General features: G+C 41.2%; 5 protein-coding genes across 12 annotated transcripts; 2 read left to right on the top strand and 3 right to left on the bottom strand.

Moving 5' to 3' along the window:
* Nucleotides 1-218: 218 nt before the first annotated feature.
* On the bottom strand, nt 219-4,105 carry LOC140792921 (uncharacterized). 2 transcript variants are annotated; one of them, XM_073144171.1, is made up of 4 exons: nt 3,460-4,105; nt 2,951-3,381; nt 1,316-1,505; nt 219-660 (listed from the first exon to the last, which is right to left on the bottom strand). In XM_073144171.1, the coding sequence occupies exons 1-3, from the start codon at nt 3,713-3,715 to the stop codon at nt 1,320-1,322; spliced, it is 873 nt and encodes a 290-aa protein (XP_073000272.1). In that variant the 5' UTR covers nt 3,716-4,105; the 3' UTR covers nt 219-660; nt 1,316-1,319. The 2 variants fall into 2 exon arrangements, with proteins under 2 accessions (XP_073000272.1, XP_073000263.1); XM_073144162.1 differs by having other exon boundaries at nt 1,395-1,505.
* Nucleotides 4,106-4,241: 136 nt separating this feature from the next.
* Nucleotides 4,242-7,419, bottom strand: LOC140792931 (uncharacterized). Of its 6 annotated transcripts, none has more exons than XR_012109848.1 (4): nt 6,145-7,419; nt 5,862-5,960; nt 5,422-5,782; nt 4,577-4,929 (listed from the first exon to the last, which is right to left on the bottom strand). XR_012109848.1 is itself a non-coding variant. In XM_073144211.1 (2 exons), exon 1 carries the CDS (start codon nt 7,001-7,003, stop codon nt 6,158-6,160), a length of 846 nt encoding a protein of 281 aa, XP_073000312.1. In that variant the 5' UTR covers nt 7,004-7,419; the 3' UTR covers nt 4,242-4,256; nt 6,145-6,157. The 6 variants fall into 6 exon arrangements, 3 of the variants coding, with proteins under 3 accessions (XP_073000312.1, XP_073000305.1, XP_073000295.1); XR_012109847.1 differs by lacking the exon at nt 4,577-4,929 and having other exon boundaries at nt 5,194-5,577; nt 5,691-5,782; XR_012109846.1 differs by lacking the exon at nt 4,577-4,929 and having other exon boundaries at nt 5,194-5,782.
* A 1,230-nt stretch (nt 7,420-8,649) lies between these two features.
* On the top strand, nt 8,650-11,908 carry LOC140782613 (phospho-2-dehydro-3-deoxyheptonate aldolase 2, chloroplastic-like). Its single transcript, XM_073129278.1, has 5 exons — nt 8,650-9,407; nt 9,478-9,755; nt 9,849-10,125; nt 10,210-10,455; nt 11,400-11,908. The coding sequence occupies exons 1-5, from the start codon at nt 8,919-8,921 to the stop codon at nt 11,679-11,681; spliced, it is 1,572 nt and encodes a 523-aa protein (XP_072985379.1). The 5' UTR covers nt 8,650-8,918; the 3' UTR covers nt 11,682-11,908.
* A 1,361-nt stretch (nt 11,909-13,269) lies between these two features.
* Nucleotides 13,270-14,289, top strand: LOC140790335 (small heat shock protein, chloroplastic). 2 transcript variants are annotated; one of them, XM_073140369.1, is made up of 2 exons: nt 13,270-13,597; nt 13,694-14,289. In XM_073140369.1, exons 1-2 carry the CDS (start codon nt 13,369-13,371, stop codon nt 14,107-14,109), a joined length of 645 nt encoding a protein of 214 aa, XP_072996470.1. In that variant the 5' UTR covers nt 13,270-13,368; the 3' UTR covers nt 14,110-14,289. The 2 variants fall into 2 exon arrangements, with proteins under 2 accessions (XP_072996470.1, XP_072996463.1); XM_073140362.1 differs by having other exon boundaries at nt 13,287-13,600.
* A 167-nt stretch (nt 14,290-14,456) lies between these two features.
* LOC140790325 (ABC transporter G family member 1-like) lies at nt 14,457-18,231 on the bottom strand. The gene is made up of 9 exons (XM_073140355.1): nt 18,140-18,231; nt 17,541-17,995; nt 17,364-17,443; nt 16,816-17,280; nt 16,109-16,195; nt 15,878-16,006; nt 15,581-15,772; nt 15,427-15,513; nt 14,457-15,343 (listed from the first exon to the last, which is right to left on the bottom strand). The coding sequence occupies exons 2-9, from the start codon at nt 17,968-17,970 to the stop codon at nt 14,672-14,674; spliced, it is 2,142 nt and encodes a 713-aa protein (XP_072996456.1). The 5' UTR covers nt 17,971-17,995; nt 18,140-18,231; the 3' UTR covers nt 14,457-14,671.
* Nucleotides 18,232-20,557: the final 2,326 nt, after the last annotated feature.

Raw genomic sequence — 20,557 nt, 5'->3', positions numbered from 1 at the left:
CGACTATATGTAAATATTACAAAATCATACTACGACGAAAACAAAGTCTCAAGTTTATGTTTGGGTTAATAAAAGAGAGTAATTAACATGCTACACGATTAAGCAGAGACCCTTTCATAAGTCTACCATTATGGCATTAGCAAACACGAACATTTCTTGATTATTTCCAGCTCAGTTTGATAGAAGACATCAGGAAATGGGAGATGACAAATGATTGCGAGTGAGAAGACTGTCACTGAACTACTTGTAAGGAAAAAATGTACCATTGTTCGCTATCATCTTGAGTTCTTATCATAAATCCAAGCACCAAACTCCTAAAGACATCCATAGGATTTACAGCCATCATTGTCTCCAATGGTGCAAAATATATATCTGAATAGGTCTGATGATACATTTCTTTCCATCTCATGCAAAAACAAAATTGGCCTCCTGGGGCCTACATAAATGTTTTTCTTCTAAAATGGATCATATCTAGGCTCTATCGTTACCCCCAGCAACTCCACCGGGCTGACTCTTGAGCTCCTTCGTCTTCCTCTTCTCTGGAACTGAACTAGCAACCCCAATCCTGCCTTGTTCTAACATAGAATCCCGCTTTCCATCTAATACCCTCCCCGCCTTCCCAATTGCGAGGATCAGCTCAAGCTGCTTTTGCTGCTGTTCCTGTAGAAGAGTAAGGAAAAAGAAGAAACTTCATGGAGTACTTTATAATGGGATCAGAAGCAATAACCGGTGAAGTGCTTACTGTTTAGTAATATTAACTGACTCAAACGTAGTTCAAGTAATATCACGAAATAAAAATTTTAAAATTCAATTCAGTTCACAAGATCAAGTTTATCTCTTTACTCATTTGCACAAGTATCATTCGTCATACTCTAGGAGCTTTCCAACAAACGGCAAGATTGAACAAAATCTGACATGTCATAAAGAGATGCAAAATGAATACCATGAACATGTTCTCCTCATAAGGCATTCATAAAGATGAACAAATGGCACTAGCGTCACAAAGCACCCATATTTCTATGCTGCCTTCTTCATAGTAATCTTGCAAAGTTCAAAAGCGAATATCATATTTCACCATATGAGCAATTGAACAAACAAGGAAAAACTCTACAGACAGACTATATGGAGCACCATATTTTGATAGCAACACTCATTGCATAAGTATGAACTTCTGCATGTGCAATGTATGCTAATTCTTCCTTAGTTCCCTAAAAGAAGTGAAGAAGAACTTTGCTAGAAACACACAAAGAAAAGGGGCTGACAGAAATATTTAAGGAGGTGCAGCATCCGCAAACTCAGCACAAAAGATCATTACCTATTCACCTACATGCATTCAAAATAAGAACACAGCTTTCAAGAGGACAATGGACTGAGAAAAATTGATCATGAGTCACCTGCATTGCCAACAAAACTTTCTGAATTTCTCCAAGCTCCTTTTCAAGAATGTCTTCTTGCATAGCTAATGCTCGAGTAGCCTCTGAATTCTTTTGTGCCAGAGCTGCTGTCTGCATGCATCACAAACCAACAATGATAATGGACCCCTTACATGTACCATAATTGTAGATGTGCAGTAAGATTGAAGGATACAACATCTATCAATGAATACTTGTACCTCAAAGAGGATTATACCTTATGAAACTATGTTGGTGCACAAGGAACTCAGAAATTGTAAATTTAAGACTCTCCAGTTAGCATTATCTTACTAAATTAAATGTGCTAGCAGTTTGCAGAAATGTTGATCATTTACCTTTTGGACGGATCTGAAGATGTAAATAGGAACTAATAGGGCAAACAGTAGAGAACACTCCAATGAGGGGCTGAGAACAATGAGAGGTTCAAATAGAGAATTATCAAAATGTCTGCCAATGTACTGCAAACCATTATCATGGAAAGGGGAAGAGTCATTTAATGGGCTAGCCTATGACAGGTGTTGCCATTGAGAAAAGGTATCAGCCTATCCTATAAGGAAGGAGTGAAGTGTGCCATACACAGTGCAATTCAAATAAATGAAGTAGATCCAACTTTAAATGATGGAAAATATTGGAGCTACAATTTTATCAGTGATCCAAAAGGAGCAGAAGTAGGAGAACTCGATATGCAAACTTGTTATGTCAGATATACATCCAATATTGATAATTAGCAAATGGAACACACCTATATGTTGCGGGCATCTCCGCAAAAATCAGATGGCACAAGTAAAAAGTTAAAAATAAATAAATTAAACATGTTTAGGAGAAAATATAGTTCTCACGACACCCTGCGGGGAAAAACATTATCATTACACAAAGTGACACCTGCAAGGGCAGAATAATGTACATATCTAAAATTTAATAGTCTTCCACATAAAGCCCTCACCAAGGTTGCATGAGCTTAAACTGGATCTATATGAAATGCCTTGCCTAATTCTGTTTCTGCTAAGAACTTGGTTCCAACTACCAGAGGGTCAAGGCAGGTTAATAACGATTGTGATAATTGTCAATACTTCCACGAATCCTCTCAGAGCTATGCAACCCCACATTTTTAGCAAAAGCTTTCATGATAATAATGACAAAGAAGATCATAACATATCATATTATATGCATCAACTTTTAATAACTAACTTGAATAAAGCATTTCTATTTCCTAAAGTCACCAGAACAAAGTAAATATAAAATCTGGATTGCAATTAAACTTCAAGAACAAGCGGAGAAGAGACATAAGAAAAGTTTAATGTGTTAGTTGGTGAAAATGATTTTAAGTTACAAAGAAATCTGCCCCACGATAATTTAACTGGATGTTCATAATCACGTCGTTTTTCTATACCCTCAACTTTGGGATGAGAAAGTGCCAATTTATGAGATGAGTTCAGGATAACAATGCATATAAAACTTTCAAAAAGCAATCAGAAAGATAATATCTAATATTAAAGCACATGAAGCCATTGACCCAAGAAAACTCAAACAGGTATTACCTCAGCAATCGGCTCCTTCAAGGCTTTCCTTGTGACCCTGAACCTAATACCAAGCTTCTCAAGTTGCCGCGACAGCACCCGGACGATAGTAGCCGAGCTTCGTAGATCCTCCTCTACCTTCTCTATCCTCTCAATCAAATCTACACTCCCACCTTTCTCATTCACCCTATAGAACCGCTGCCACTGCCTCCATCTAATCAAACTCCCAATCACCACTGCGCCCACCAAAAGATAGTATTGCCACACAAAGAACTTATTTCCAGCAGAAACGTGGAACGTTTTGGCGGCGGCCGGAAGCAACGCACCAACGAGACAACCGATCGAATATATGGTGGGGGGCAGTATGCAAAGCAATTCCACTGCAGAAAGGAAAGAGTCCAAGCTCAGTTGACCCGGCAAATCTCTTGCTCGACTTCCATCAATAGATTCACCTGCAAAGATCGAAACTTTTAGCTTGATTTAATCTCTTCTCATCACGAGGCGGATTGGGTTTGTGCGTTTTGTGTTACCGGACAAGTATACGCCAATTCGCCATCGAGATGCATTCTTTCCGGAAGAAAAAGCTCTTTTTTGAATGGGCGCAAAGCTGCTCTTCTTCGAGTATACAGCTGGCAAGGGGCAATTGGACAAAGGAGGGCTTCTTAGGCGACACCAAGAATTGGGGATTACATAGAATCGATGACGACGGTGGAGGGACGACGGGGTTCGAGCAGAAGCAGAGGTAATGGAAGCTGACATTTGTCCTCGAAATCTGAGGAGCTGCATACGGAATAGGAAGCTATCGATCGCCAACGTTGGTAGCAGAGGATGGCATTGGGTTGAAGGTGGCCTCGGATTGGAGCTTGAGCAATGGTTTACGGAGGATGGGGATGGTAGAAGAGACCGAAGGCGGAGGTCACGAGAGGCGAGACGGCACGGGGAAAAGGAAGCGTTGAGACCATGGAAAATATGGAATAGATGTGAAGGCGAAGTAGGTGCGAAAGAAGAGCCCAAGTAATCGAGTAACGATGGGTCCGGGTGGCACTCAAGATGATGCCTTTCTTGCCTTGAATTGGAGATGTAGTCCCGAGATTGGTTTGGTTAGCGGATAAAAAGACAACGCCCACAGCGGATAACGAAATTAAAGATGATTTATCTATGGATAAGCTGTTACAGTTATTCCAGGTAAAAATGTTATGATATATAAGTCTTCATAAGATTTAGAGATGCTATCAAACTAGAATATTTTGGATATTTCGCATGATATGTCCTATACTTATCCACCAAGCAGACAAAATAAACCAAGATCCGATGCTACTGCAAGTTCCTGCAGCCAGAACACCAGAGTGAATTCTCCCTCAAGAGTAATAGAGGAAACACCAAGATTGATAAAGGAAACCAATCATTAAAAAGCGCATTTTAAATTTGTAATCCCTTCTAAAGATGTTGATTAGATTGAGTAACGCAACGCAGAATAAAAATGATACTTTTGGTGCAACGGAATCCTTAAACATCACCATTTTGTTAGGGGTTTGTCTCCATGGTTGTGAATTTAGACAAGTTTTACAATAGATAGCGAGCTTAACCAATATCTTATTCATGGAATAAATGGAGAAAACAACAACAGTTTCTAACAACAGCACCAGATTGGCCGGTTCTACTTCTGAATTTATATTAATTATAACGTATCAAAATGATAGCTTTGATTAAGAATGCAGATGATATGTTACTGCTGTATAATGGTGGAAACAACTGCATTCACATATCAGTCTCTTCCAAAGAAACTCATCCAAGATGAAACTTTGAGCTAGCATCATAAAAGAGAGATGTTCTCTCATTTCATGAATACTGTCATCATAAAAACAAAAATAAATCCATCAAATTCCATTTCTGTCGTAAAGAAATCCTTTCTTGGCTAGCCTTTGCCATGACTCTGCAAAGCACAACCTATTCAGCATGTCGGTATACATCCGCCTATCAGAACAGCTTTCCTTCTATATCTTGCAAAGTTTAAAGAAGGACAATTGAAAGACAATGCAGGCCTACAAACAAGATCATAATGTCGAACAAATATAGAGCAAACAAGCACAATGAGATCTATATAATAACATATACATGTTGAACAAATATAAAAGATGCCCAACTATATAAGAACATTGTGCAGTTGGAAGTAAATTCATGAAGAAAATCACCAGTGGACTAGTTAACAACCACTCAGTAAATAATGTATGGATAAGCCATGAGAAAACTGATTAGATCTCACAGAACAAGGATGAGATATGTTTGACCAAAAAATGGTTCATGACCAACAAGCAGTTCTAAAGGAATACTACAGCAAAGTGATCAAACTGAGAAAAAACAAAACGGAACTGCTCCAAAGCAAAAATTCTACTGCTGGTAATTCCAACCATACAAAAGAAGCATTTATCTAGACACAATTCATATACATTTTACCATAACTGTTATTTACCCCAGGCCAAACATAAGGATACCTAGAACTGCATTGACTTTATCGCATTCTCCGCGACACATCCTATAGTAGCTTGATTCAACAATACTCTATTATCAATCCTGAAAAGGCAGCCAAAAGATACTCAACTAGGAATAACTACTGGTCTGGCAACAACGCAAGCTCTTAAAACAATGTCCTGCAGGGAGACCATGTTTAAATGATATAAGATTGTCAGCAAAAGCATTGGTGTCAACCAAGCCTTTCCCATTGAAAAGAACCAACTGACATATGTTCACTCATATACTAAACCTTCTGTTCAAGAAAAAGCACTTCAAAATCTCCTGTTTAAAGCAGTCGTAATGGTTCTTATGCAGTTTGCCTTAATGGAATATCACGAGTTTCTGCAAGAACAAAAATTAAGAGAAAGTGCTTTTAACAAATACAAAATAAAGAGTAAACAACGCATTAGTGGTTGGTTACCAGTGCATAATACTTCCAACATTTGCCTTCCCATAACCATGCAAGCACGCAACATCACCAACAACACAAGCAAACAGATCATACTGCTAACTAGAAACACTGCATCATAATATTATTGTTCAAAATTCACATGTTCTCATTAGGGCATGGGCGTGGGAAAGAAAATTACAAATTAGCCAGGAAAAAAGAAGAAGCCTAATAGGTGGGAAAATTCTGATAATTTGATCTCCACCCCGTTTTCCTTATTTCAAATAAATTAGCAAGACAAAGGATGTGAAGGGACCTGGCCATTCTTCTCACGAATCCTGGGCCTTCTTCGCCTTCTTTACTGAACCAAAAGCTCCCGCAATGGTCTCCACAAGGCACCGCTGAGCCTCGACAACCATCTCCGCCCTCTTCGTCTCCATCTCCATCCAATCGTTCTCTATCTCCCGCATCAACTCCATCCTCCTCTTCTCCATCCTCACCAACCCATCCCCAAACCCCCTCACCGCCGCCGCCAACTGCGACGCTGCTCTCCGGCGCAGCCCCAAATCCACGTTCCCATTCTCTTCTTCTTCTTCTTCTTCTTCTTCTTCTTCTCCTCCTCCTTGCTCCTCATAAAAGTCGCTCCTTTTCCGCGGCGGAGGATTCCTGGATGCACCAAAAAACCCCTCTCGAAGGATCCCATTGATACTCCTCGTGTTGCTCGCGATCCTCTCATCCTCGTCGTCATCATCGGCATCCTCCTCCTCGTCGGAGGAGGAAGCGGCCGCGGGCGCGGCCGCATGAGGAGGAGGTCGAACGGAGATGGGGAGGGGTCCGCGCTCCATGCGATCCATACGGTCGAAGTAGGGCCAAATGGAGCGCACGGGGCGGATGCGCTCCGCGCGATAACGCTTGCGAAGCTTCTCGATCTTGTGGCGGCACTGGGTTCCGGTCTTCGATGGGGAGTCGAAGCCGCACCGGGCGGCGACTTCGGCGGCGACCTCTTCCCACTGCTGGGCCTTGAGCTGTCCGCGCTTGAGGGAGTACCACCGCTCCTCGTAGGAGTCAATTAGGCGGACGGTCTCGAGGTGGGACCAGGGCTGGCCAGGGGTGGGCTTCCGCGGCGGCGCCGGCGGCGGAGAGGGGCCGCACTCCTCGTCTCCTCCGCCGGCCATGAATTTGGGTTTCGGTTAGGGTTAGGGTTTGTGGAGGGGCATTGGGGTTATTAAAGCGGTGGTGGCGGTTGTGGTTGAGGGCGGCGGTGGGATAAGGAATTGGTGGAGTTGGCGGGGCCGGTTCGGTTTTCCTGCCTTTGGGTTTTGATTGGACCGGGTAAGGGGGTGGGGTGAGTCATAAGTGGATGGAAATTGGAAAGAAGTGGAGATTTGAAGAAGGTGGTGGAGATCACGTGGGACGGAGACTACTGCGGTCAACGTACGTCGAGGCTGCCGGAGTCCAACAGTTGTCAATATGCAATACTGGGCGTTGGTGTATCTTATTATGTTTTTTCTTTTCTTTCTTCTTCTTTTTTGGGTGTATGTTATGTTTTGCTGTCAAAAAACTGCAACTACTTCTCAAACAACTCCCCCATCTATGAGAATTTGAGTGGGACTTCATTGAGCTTTTTTTTAAAGAAAACTATAAGTAAGGGAGTTGGTAGTTGTTAATGGAGGTTATGTTTAGGTGAACAATATACAACCACCTAAAGTTATTCAACAAGAGTAATGCTACTTTTGCCTGGCAAAGTACCTAATTATGCATAGATAGAGATGGAAGGTAATACATGAGAGGATTCCACTCATCAACTATGTTGTCATATACTTACTCCCTGTGAGCTTGAGGTCCGCCACTATTTTTCTTTAATAAAAGAGTAATGGTTTGCCTGCCCAAAGAAATTATATAGGATATACTTCCAGGCCTATTTGGAAATGCAACACTCCTTGATTATGGTTAAGAAAAATGATATAATTAATTTTAATTGGGCTTTGTTGGATCTCCCATGGACCATGGAGGTGCAATAGGCCAGTCTATGTAGCTCAAACTTTCAGCCTTTCAAGTTACTTGCACAGGCTTAGACTTTACCACTCGGAGTCCGAACTGGACCAAAATGATTTATTCTTACAGGCCGAGCTCAGGCCCATTGACGCCCTTAGTCATCTCATATTGTCCATATTAAATAATAATTTGATAGAGGACTTATATCCCATAAGGTTGATTCTCCAAATTATATAAATGTCTTTAGACCATGTCAAATCGTGGAAGTATCAAGAGAAGTTCCTTAGATTTTGTGAACTAGAAATGTGATACAGATATCGGAAGAGAGCGACGCAAGACTTTTACAGTCGGAATATCGCAAGTGGCTCGGAAGTCGGAAGAGAGCGACGCAAGACTAACTCCATCTATCATCAGTGGGTCCACACAAGATCTGTCATGCCACGTCAGATATGTACTTCCCTCAACTGACCAAAAATTACGTTACGTAATAGTTAATAGCGGCCTAATCGAGCCTAACATAATGGAGCCTAGCTCGGAATAATTCCGGACCTAGATTTATAATTTAAGTTTGATTAAAATTATTTAAAATTTAAGTTAATTTTTAGTTTGAGCCTAAAAACCATTTAATAAATAATTTTAAATCTTAATTAATTCAAAATTTAATTATTTCAAGTCTAATTTTTAGTTGGATCAAACTTGAATTAAATTTAATTTAATTTAGATTTAAATTAAGCTTACAATAAGAAATTAAGTTTGGTCAGTTTATTTTTAAGATTAAGTTTGATCAAGGCTTATTGAGCCAAATTGGAGCAGGCTCAATTATTTTGATAGCACTGAGGATGACTACCGAGTTTGCATCTTGTCAAAAGAAAAAGTCATTCATTCAACAGTATCGTATTATATACCTTTCTTACATTGTTCTCGCTCTACAAAATTTCTTCAACAACCCCCCCAACACTTTCCCCACCAACCCCGGCGCTGTTTTCCAACTATAGATCCCTAACCTTCTCCTTCCCTGGATTTCCCAGGGCTTAGAACTTAGAAGGATCCTCTTCTCGCTCCCTATCCTGTGAAGGACATAAAATACTTCCCGAAATGGCCCTATCAACCGGCTCCTCCCTTTCCGCCCCCAAATCCCTCCTCCCCTCCTCTTCCTCTTCTGGCGGTGGCGCCGCCGCGTTCCCCTCCTTCCTCTTCCCCATCGGGCGGCGCCGGTCCATCTCCGCCGTCCACGCGGCGGATCCAGCCAAGAACCAGGCCTTCGCTAAAACCCCTCGCCGGTGGTCCGTCGACAGCTGGCAGTCGAAAAAGGCGCTGCAGCTGCCGGAGTACCCGAACAAGGAGGATCTCTCCTCCGTGCTCCGCACGATCGAGAGCTTCCCACCTATCGTCTTCGCTGGCGAGGCTCGGCACCTCGAGGAACGCCTCGCCGACGCAGCCGTCGGCCGCGCCTTCCTCCTCCAGGGCGGCGACTGCGCCGAGAGCTTCAAAGAGTTCAACGCCAATAACATCCGTGACACCTTCCGTATTCTCCTCCAGATGGGTGCCGTCCTCATGTTCGGTGGCCAGATGCCCGTCGTCAAGGTAACAAAAGCCCAAGATCTCGTGCTGATCTTAGATCTCCGTCGTCCGATCTATAACCCTTCGAATTCAGGTTGGACGCATGGCGGGGCAGTTCGCGAAGCCGAGATCAGATTCGTTCGAGGAAAAGGACGGTGTGAAGCTTCCGAGCTACAGAGGCGATAATATCAATGGCGACACGTTCGACGAGAAATCGCGGATGCCGGACCCGCAAAGGATGATAAGGGCTTACACCCAATCGGCGGCGACGCTTAATCTACTTCGCGCCTTCGCCACCGGTGGCTACGCCGCCATGCAAAGGGTAACGCACTGGAACCTCGATTTCACTGAGCACAGCGAGCAGGGAGATAGGTTAGTCGTCTTAGCTCACAATTTTTTTTCCTTGGACCAAATTCTCCTCTGAAGTGATGCTGAGAAGGTATTTGTATTAATGTGCATGAGAAGGTACCAAGAGCTAGCGCATAGAGTTGACGAGGCTCTGGGATTCATGGCAGCGGCCGGACTGACCGTAGACCACCCTATTATGACCACGACCGAGTTCTGGACCTCGCACGAGTGCCTCCTCCTCCCCTACGAGCAAGCTCTTACGCGTGAGGACTCCACTTCCGGACTCTTCTATGACTGCTCTGCTCACTTCCTTTGGGTCGGCGAGCGTACTCGCCAGCTTGATGGCGCCCATGTCGAGTTCCTCCGCGGCGTGGCCAACCCTCTTGGGATCAAGGCAAATAAACTTTTAGATCATAATTCACATCTGGAGTTCTTTGAAATGATTTGGTAAAAAGTCCCTTTTTTTTAATTGATGCAGGTGAGCGACAAGATGGATCCGAAGGAGCTGGTGAAGTTGATTGAAATCTTGAACCCCCACAACAAGCCTGGGAGGATCACCATCATCACAAGGATGGGCGCCGAGAACATGAGGGTGAAGCTGCCGCATCTGATCAGGGCGGTGCGCGGAGCCGGCCAGATCGTGACCTGGGTCAGTGATCCAATGCATGGGAACACCATTAAGGCCCCCTGCGGCCTCAAGACTCGTCCCTTCGATAGAATTCTGGTATTAATTCTAGCTCTATTCTTTCTCATTTTCACTTTTGCGTTGTTGAGTCGACTCCGTAAGTCATCCAGTGAAAATGGTGATTATGGCACATCACCAGATCGTGACCTGCTGCGGCCTAACACACATAATATTGGTTGTTTTGTTTTGGGGACCATTGCTCTACATGGTAGTGATCCGTGAATCAGTGATGCGATTTTGCATTTATACTATGTTTAGACGACCGAGAGAATATGAGAGAATATAAAGAAGATTAAAAAACGAAAGAGAGAAACTAATTTTCTCTCTTACGGTTTAGATGTGCGAGAGAAAGGGAGAGAAAAATTAGTTTTTCTTTTTCTTCACTCTTCGAGAGGAAAAGAAATTGACCATTAGAGAGACTATATATATTTTTTCTTCTTTCCATTTCATTCTCTTCTAAAATTTGAGAGAAAATAGCTATCTCTTATTTTCTCTTCTCTTCTTTCCTTTCCTTTCTCTCTTCAATCTTCATCCATACAGTATGGTAACCTCAGTTGTGGTCTTTAAGCAAAAGGTCATAGCGTACTTTAGATATGCAGTTATGGAGAGAGACTGGTCAACTAAGTTATATTAAAATTATATTGAATGGTTGGTGGAGTTTGATTTATTCTAATTTCTAAGTTTTGTTCTAGTCTAGTGGTTTAGGGTGATTGCCTGATTGGTGACTTTGTATAGTCTGGTCATAGTTGATGGCGAGTGCTAACTACCCATTTAGGGATTTAGATTATCCATTCTATAAGTGGAAACATCCCGCAAGATTGCACAAAATCAACCTTTAGCGGCGATACTTTTCTAGGGGGTCAAAGAATAAGTTAAAACTATATATATATACACTATTTAAAATCATAAACAAGTTTTTCCTAAATCCGTAACTAGTTGAAAACTTGAGGCTTAATTTATATATTGTCTTGCTTGTTTATTAGGCTGAGGTGAGGGCGTTCTTCGATGTCCACGAGCAAGAAGGTAGCCAACCCGGAGGAGTGCACCTGGAGATGACAGGGCAGAACGTGACGGAATGTATTGGTGGGTCTCGAACAGTCACCTTTGACGACTTAGGCTCGCGTTACCACACTCACTGTGACCCGAGGCTTAACGCCTCGCAGTCCCTTGAGCTGGCGTTCATCATCGCCGAGCGGCTCAGAAAGAAGAGGATTGCGTCGAGGCCCCTTAGCCAGCTGAGTTCGTCGCACTCCTTGGGGCTCTAAGAAAGAAGAGGATTCCCTGTTTCTTCTAATTATTAGTTATGTAATGATGAACGACATAAACTTTTTGGTTTAATATCTAAGATTAAGATGAAATGATGTAAGTACAACATTGTACTCTAGAGAGAAGGATATGTTGTATGTTTGCACGCTGAGCGGCAGTTAGAAGGATGAAAAATGCCCCGGTATTCAATAAAAACTCCTTGTCCAGTTAAGTATGAAGAAAGAAAGCATTCTTATGTTCGTTAAGATATACCTGTCATCAAGATAGCGATATGGTGTTACTGTTTTTATTTTTTTTTGGACTAAATGTATTTTAGCGAATTATACTTTGCATGAAATTATTTTACATCCGTCTATTTCATTTTGTATTACTAAATCACTCTTATATGGCTAATATTGAACCATTAGATTCTTTATCTAATGTTGTGCCTTTTGAAAATAGTTGACTAGCTGTATTTTCGCCCTTTCTTAACATTTATAAATTAAAATATTTCTCTATCATCAAATGAATTTAAAAATGAGTTAAAATTCATCAAAAATCAAATATAGAGAAAGAAAAGAATAGTGTGTTTTTTCAAACAAAAATCTTTAGAAAGATAGCTAGCGCGGGTAATTCGGGTTCCTATGCAAAAAGAAGTGAGGTAGAACCAATAAAGATTTCTCTAATAGATTATTATAAAAATATAATAAGGGTAATTTGATATTTAAAAATTATATTATAAGTAAAAAATTATCAAGTGATACAAAATAAAAAAATCAGTTTTAGTGTAAGTCTTTAAAATATAAGATTAGACTATTATGCACATCTTTTACGTAACTCGTGCACATTTTATTATAAAATATAGGCATCTAACCCTCAATATTAAAGACCAATCTTAAAAAAATTTCTTTTTTACAAATAGCCTAAATTAAAGTAGAGCCGGACGATCAATCTGGATGGCAGTGTTCCTATGGTGCATCTGGATTAGAGAAACAACACAACTTTTACCAAAAATTACTCCTAATCAATCTATTAACCTTTACCACCACATTAAACAATATGCTTGTGCCGTGGGCAGGTCTGGGAGACGAGAAGTTGCAGAAAGATGGCAAAAACGTGGTGTATGAGATGAAAATGACCTCTTCAGCTGGATGATAAAGTGACTGTTTTGGTTGTAGGTTGGATTGTGAGATGATATTATTTCTCACTCTTGTATACGATTATACTTTTTATTTGTACAGGTTATGTAATTGCTACACTGGTAGTTACTTGGATCTATTTTCGAAATGAAATATAGCAAGCTTTTATAAATAAATAAAAATGTTTTATAAATTGATTTCAACTAATTTAATTTCAGATTAACTAATTTTGAAATGATCTAAAGCGCTCTTTGATCCCAATCAGACTAAGACCGCGATCCAATATAAGAATAACCTCCGCCGATCATCATCATCATCATCGCATCGCTTCGAGATGCTTCTATCGTGTGGGGCCCGGCCCCTCCATGGAGAGTAGAAAGTGAAGACCTCTCTGGAACGTTCCCGATTGTATTATCACTCCAGACGCTTCTACACACTTCTAGCCTTCCTCCCCACGAAACAACAGCATCCACCGCTATATAAATGCCGCCTCTTGCCCGAATGGCCTACGTCGAAAGGCGATTCCGTTTTGTAGCTACTCATTTGTTTTGCAGTTCCCAAGTTGACAATGGCCTCGATAATCATTTCAAGGAGAGTTCCGCTCCCCAAGCTCTTGGAGAAGCTCCTCTCCTCTCCTATACGCCCCGCTTCTGCTTCCTCCGCCTTCCGCTCATTCAATACCAACACTCAGCTCCGGGACTACGACGACGGCCGCCTTGACGAGGTCGATCGCAGCCGCAGCGACTCCGACGTGACCCGTCTCCGCGGCGAGTCTCCTTTCCCCAGCGTCTTCTCAGGTAGTCGTCATCTCATTCCATCCCGTCTGTTCTCGTGATCGATCGATCTCCACTGCCTCACCTGCGAGATTCTAAACGTTGATTTCTTCATGCCAGATGTGTTCGATCCGTTCAACCCGACCCGGAGCCTCAGTCAGGTGCTGAATCTGATGGACCAGATGCTCGACAGCCCATTCTTGACAGCGGCAAGGGGGACCGGTGGGATCCGACGAGGTTGGGAGGCGAAGGAGGACAAGGAGGCATTGTATCTGAGGGTTGACATGCCTGGGTTGGGGAAGGATCAAGTTAAGGTGTGGGCGGAGCAGAACACGCTCGTCATCAAAGGGGAGGGCGAGAAGGAGTCAGACGAGGAGGAGAGCAGAAGGAGGTATAGCAGCCGGATCGATCTGCCGCCGGACTCGTATCGAATGGACCAGATCAAGGCAGAGATGAAGAATGGCGTGCTCAAGGTTGTCCTGCCGAAGGTAAAGGAGGATGAGCGCAAGGACGTGTTCCAGGTCAAGATCGAGTGATAACTCCTTGAAGGCTGAGTCTCGATCGCTCTGTTTTTGTTATACTTTTGCTCTGTTTTTAGTTTGCTTGTCAGTGGCGACTAGAGTCATGGATTATGAATGAGTCAGTTTTCCGATTTAAATGTAGAGAGAATAGGGAGAGATGCGACTTTTAGTAATGGAAGCTTCTTTCCGGTAGAATTTTCCATGTTAAATGAGTAGTGAAACTTTGAGAAGCTTATGTTAATCTGGTTACATTCCAATGTATCCTAGTGTGCTCGATTAGGAAATCTTAAGTTAATCTTCATCGGAAAAAATGAACGCCGATTTCAGAGACCCAACATAATTTCTTCCGCTGCTTGGTAAAATTGTGATTTAAATTACGGTATATTTATTGATCCACAATGAGAAAAACAACCTCGTGATACAAGTGCTTAATAGCACTCTCCCTTTCACGAGATATGGAAGGGAAGGGCAGTCTATTATTTTATAATTATACCTAAACCATTTTAAAGGCTATTCATAATAGTGGCAAGTGCTTAATAGCATTCTCTCATGAAATAGGAAAAGGAACAGGGGTCTATTATGCAGACCGCATAGTGTTGGGCTCTCCCGCGACGGGCGTCGACTGCAATGGAGTTTTAGATCGGAGACCTCTCATCATGGGCTTGACTTTCTCCGTCATCTTTACGATCACCAAAAAGATCACCCGGTAGAGTATCGCCATCCCAAATAATATGGCTAGATTAATCCACTTGGAATATGTCTCAACTTGCCAAGTCTCTCTCAAAATCTCATCCCCAGAGATCACAGCAGGTCCTCCTGCTTGGTTGTTAGGGAAGGTCAGACCCAAGAACTCATTCTTATAGAATCCTTGGTTGGCATACTTGTGAAACGCGATGTAGTACATTGGGTATTTCCACACCGGATTGGGGAGGTCATTTGGCAAACGAAAGAAGCCACCATTCAGAATCATCACCCCTTGGATCCCTGCCCCTGTTATGATGCCCATGAGGAAATCCGGCACGATGCTGGCGACGATCATCATCAAGCCCTCCACCAACATCATGCACATGAACAATATCAGAGCGAAGTAGACGAAGTGATCTATGCTCTTCTGAAGGCCAACAAGGTAGTAAGCCATGGCGCCTGGTGCTACAGAGATGAGAGCCAAGTACGGAGTGGCAGAGAGCGTATTAGCGATCACAAATGCAGTCACGCCGTAATGCCCATTTAGTCTCTCTCTTCCAAATATCTAGGTTAAAATAAATAAATAAATAAATAAAAGTTATAATCGCCATAAGAGATTTAACGCAAAAGAATAATCAATAAATTAACCTTCATGTCCTCCACAAAAGATGGGAATCCTCCAATCGCCATGAAAGTGAGGAATGCAGCTATGAACGTGAGCATGGACCCCCTAGCCTGGAAGATTTCAAGCAGTTAGATGTCAATAGCTTCAGCTTAGAACTGGCGCCATTGGTTTGCTAACCTGGATTGATCCATAACTGTGGCCGATATTGTGAAAAATAGTGCCAACACAGAGACAGAGGGCAATATAAATCGCGAAGCGCAGCCAGTAGTAGCCCAAGTCTCTGTACATGTTCACGAAGGATCTTCTGGTGAGGACTATTGACTGAGTTATGAAACTCGCCTGACCACCCTTTTTCACCAAAGTTCCTCCCTGTGTGCATAACATTACCAGAAAAGATGAAAGGAGAGAGGGAGAATTAGAGCAAGGACATGTACTACAACTGAAATTGGACTAAGAAATAGATATGTGAATCACCATTTCACGTATCTCTGCTATTCGTTGGATCACTTTGCGTGAGGTGATGGAAGATTTATAAGAGTTGACAAGGATATCAATTGCTTCTGCAGTGGTGATTGGCTTATCTCTGGGCCCTTCTTCGACCTCCTGATGATAGGAACCATAATCGAGGGTTGAGACTTTAAATTTGTATGTTTCAATGAGAATCTCTAAAACTCAATCAACAAGAGAATTAGAGATGCCATTTACCTTCTCGAAATCTTTGTTGACCGTTCTGAGGAAATGGTCTGAAGGATTTCTCAGCGCAGGACAGGGGAACCCGTTTGAAGCAAAAAACTGTTAAAAAAAAATACAAGTTGGGGATACTTTACTAATGAATTATGAACCGTCTGATTACTTGTCAAAACAAAAGAAAAAAAAAACAATAAACATGGCAGGTTGAAGTACATTTCAAAGTAAGGGTGTAACTTGATCTAAGGTATTTGATACTGAATTCTCCCTTTTACAGTCCATATAATAATGGAGAGTCGAATTCGGTGCAGGTAATTTGAATTCCGTATATCCAGAACATCTCTGATTAATATATAAATTTATAGCTTTTATCTTCTCAATTTTTAAAATTAATTAGAACTATAATTGAACGCGCTAGGTGCAATTCATCTCAGTGCCTAATTATTTGTGTTAATTATTACGGCACATATTAAATTATATTTTTCAAAAAGTACGAAACGAGTTTAGTTTAGATCTCGTATTTTATATACGACAACAGCCGCAGTACAGTAGTACTAGTAGTGGGACTATATCCATGGTAAGAGATCATGAATTCTAGCACTTATGAGCACAATTTTTTTAATAAAATTATTTAAAATAGGCAATAACTAAAATATCTGTCATATTTTAATTGACCAAAATCTCCGTAACGACTAAAATATCTGTCAATGATAACTAATAACTACCTCACTGGTCTCCGAAGCCGGCCCAAAGAAGACGGTCTTCCCATAGGCAAGCAGGCAAAGGGTATGGAAGAGTTCAAAGACTTCGCTGCTAGGTTGGTGGATCGCCGCGACGACCGTCATCCTCTCTCTCAGCGCAAGCCTCGCGATCCGGCTCATGACGTGGTACGACGCGGCGCTATCGAGCCCGCTCGTCGGCTCGTCGAGGAAGAGCAATCCCGGTCGGGTCAAGATCTCCATGCAAATGCTCACCCTTCTCTTTTGGCCTCCACTAATGCCTTTCGTTATCCACCCGCCTATTCTTGTATCCATGGCCGCCACTAGTCCCATCTCTCGTATCGTCTCCTCCGCCCGCTCCTTCTTCTCCGACCTCGACATCGAGGCCGGTAGCTGGAGCTGCGCGGAGTAGTAGACTGCTTCTCGAACGGTGAGCGTCGTCATTAGTACATCATCCTGAGTCACATAAGCCTGAAGAAAGAGTACTACTAAATCACCTAACAAGATGTTATTAATGGACTCATAGAAATTGAATGATATGTAATCAATCATACTGAGGTCCCAAACGCGAGCTTCTGTCGCCTCCCGTTGATCAAGATCTGCCCGGTTTGATTCACGTTGGATGCTAACCTTCCTGGATTAGTTGAAATTAATTTTCTATAAAATATTAGAGCGAGCTTAAATTTAAGAGAAAAAAAATAAAAGAACAGCATAGCAGTGTATGCGCACACCTGCCAAGGTGTCGAGAAGTGTCGACTTGCCACAACCGGAAGGACCCATGATGGCGAGGACCTCGCCGGGCTGCGCGAACCCGTTGAGGCCACTAAGTATCGGCACTCCGCCTCTTTTGCCGTCGAGCGCCGACACCCAGAGATCCTCCCAGGTGAGAAAGACGCTGCGATCCCTAACGCGGTTATTTCCCCCTCCATTCCCTAGCTCCACCACTTCCATCGGACCCTCTCCTCCTTGATCTTTGTGAGGGAAACGTTGGTGGAGAGGTGGAGGTGTCAAGGATGAGTCATCATCAAATGGAAAGGACCCATCCTTGTTTACACCATGCATCTCTATGGATTCTTCGCCGTCAGCTCGAGGACGAAGAGGCCTTGGAGGGCTTGGGCTTGGTGTCCATCTTGGCACGTTTAGTTGCGGTGGAGACGCCATGGAAGAGACCCTTAGCTGGGAAGAGCTGCCAGGAGCGAAGGATTAATAAGTAGAATAGCTAGAATTAATAGAATCCAAATTCAATATATAGAAGGTCAAATGACTTAGAAACAATAAATTGCCATCTATTAAACCAATAAAAAAGGAGAAGATTTGAATGGAATCATACATTATTCACGTTTAGATAGAATTCTTGGCACGGCATTTAATCACACACGATAACAAGATATTAGCTTAGATCATCTATATACTCAATTGAAGAAGTTTAGTGCTCGATTTTGACAAATAACGCTATGTTGGACTTTCGTAATATTTATTGTAGTTCTTACTGTCGGTTTGTTAGGCACAGGGTTTGGTTGATAATGATTGAAAGTTGAATTTTTTTAACTATTTTTAGTCTGCCACTTGTTTTCTAGTGTGCCTAATTCACTTCTAATATAAGTCAAGGAAGGTGAAAATGATTTAAAAAATTCCCTAAGACTTGTAAATCGGAACCAAAAATACTTATCTTTAAAAGTCGCTATTTAGTTCAACATTTTGTTGACGTAATAATACTCGTATAGTTCCGTATTTAAATATTAAATTATATTATACTACACTTAAAAAACGAATTGGAAGGGCAAGCCAAAAATCCCAAGTATGCAATTAAAACTTGTCAATACAACTTAGAAGGAGATGTGAAATCATAAAATAGTAATTTAGTACTCTCTTATAGACGTTGAAAGAACAAAGCTTGAAATAATTTAGCATTTCAATCTTGCTGGGTCTTTCACATTAGCTAGGTATACATCTATAAATTAAAATTAAAATAAGCAGTAATGTTTCAGCTAATCACATATGTTAATTCCCTTTACTTATGAGAAATGGCAGTGACATAACAACATCAGCTTAAGAAAATCGTTCAAATGGGTTAATAGTATTCGAACGACTTTCATTGCAGGTTGCTAGCGTTTCATATTTATGTGCTGGCATTCGAACGACATCCAATCGTTCGAACGAGATGGAGACGTTAGAATTATCAAGAGTTTGGAATGGGCCTCTGTTCGAAAGACATTAAAACGGGTTACCATCGGTGCATCGATATTTGAACAATTTGCATAACATATTTGTAGTGGTGTACGGGTGTTCGAACATCGTCCACCCGTTTTAACAGCTCGTTAGTTTTCTTCAGCCTCAAATCAGCCCTATAAATAGATAAATTTGCTTTTAGAGTTTGATGTGGGGGCATTTTGCAAGAGAGGAAAATATGAGAGACTTTTATATGAAGAGAGCTCTATGAGAGTGCACTCCTGTATCGTATTTAGGAGAGATTGAGAGGAAAAATCCTTTTATATTTGCATCTCTATTTTGTAGGCAAATCGTCGAACCACATAAATCTCATCTCTCGTTCTCTCTTTTTTATAGATTGCATATATTTTAGAGTTATTTATTAGTGATTTGACTTAGTATTTAAAGATCTCTACATCTTGCATCTTCATTGTGAATTTTCTAATTGGTATTGATATTAGCTTTGCTAATATTTAATTTACTCTAATATTTTATTATCATATTGGATTTGTTTGTGGGTATTTGTTTGAAAATCGATTCTACTGCCCTTCATTTTTTTTTTGGATCACTACCACAACAAATTAGTATCAAAGCACAACACCTCTATCATGCACGATGAATTCGTGTTTTCTCTTCGCCCATGGTCAAATCATTGCTACTTAACTACCAAATCTAGGGCATGCCTATGCTATCTCAACAAATCTACTTGCCACCATATCCTTTTTATTTGCTTTTTTTCCTTTTTCTTTCCCCTTTCCTTCTTGTTCTAGGTTCGTTGGTAGGTTAGAGATTATATTCTCAAGTTTTTGAGTGTCAAATCTCAATGGAGCCTCAGAATAATATTAGACACAATATTCTTACAAATACTTTTTAGAGTTATGCTTTATATTGTATTTGTTTATGCCTTTGAACTTATTATGTTATGTTCTCTATAGTGTTATTCACTATTGTAACTAAGTGTGAAGCTATGTGAAATGTCCATTAGTCTTATTTTGTTCACTGTATCGAGTTATTTTTATTGAATGGCTGAATCTATATCAGGATGCTTTCTAAGTATTTAATTCAATTAAGATTGAAGCTAAAAAGGAATAAATTTTTTTTTGAAGCTACTGCATGTTAGTTGACAAGTGGTCAGAGTCAGTTTTCTGATTCAAATGTAGAGAATGGGGAATGGTGTATGACTTTTAGTAATGGAAGCTTCTCTTTATGTGAAATGAGTAGTGAAACTTTGGAAAGCTTGTGTCAATCTGGTTACATTTCGTAGATGATTGGAAATTCTATGTTTTCTTCTCCCATACCTGATCATTGTACCCGATTTATTTAGGCCCAGTCAAATTAGTCGAATTTTAATCGGGCTAAGACCTACCAGTATACTCATTCAATCATATAAATTTTTTAGTTCTACACTAAATATTTTATTTATTTAATATCACTATATAAATATTTTTTTACGAAAATGATCTAAAATACCTTTATGGAAGGTCCATTACATTTTACTCATTACAATATGATAATTTATAACGCTGTCCATTATGTCTAA

Source organism: Typha latifolia, chromosome 1 (assembly GCF_019914945.1).
Source record: "Typha latifolia isolate L0001 chromosome 1, TyphaL0001v2, whole genome shotgun sequence".
Lineage (NCBI taxonomy): Eukaryota > Viridiplantae > Streptophyta > Magnoliopsida > Poales > Typhaceae > Typha > Typha latifolia.
The sequence above is the reverse complement of the archived record's forward strand: the minus strand, read 5'-3'. Positions and strand labels throughout refer to the sequence as shown.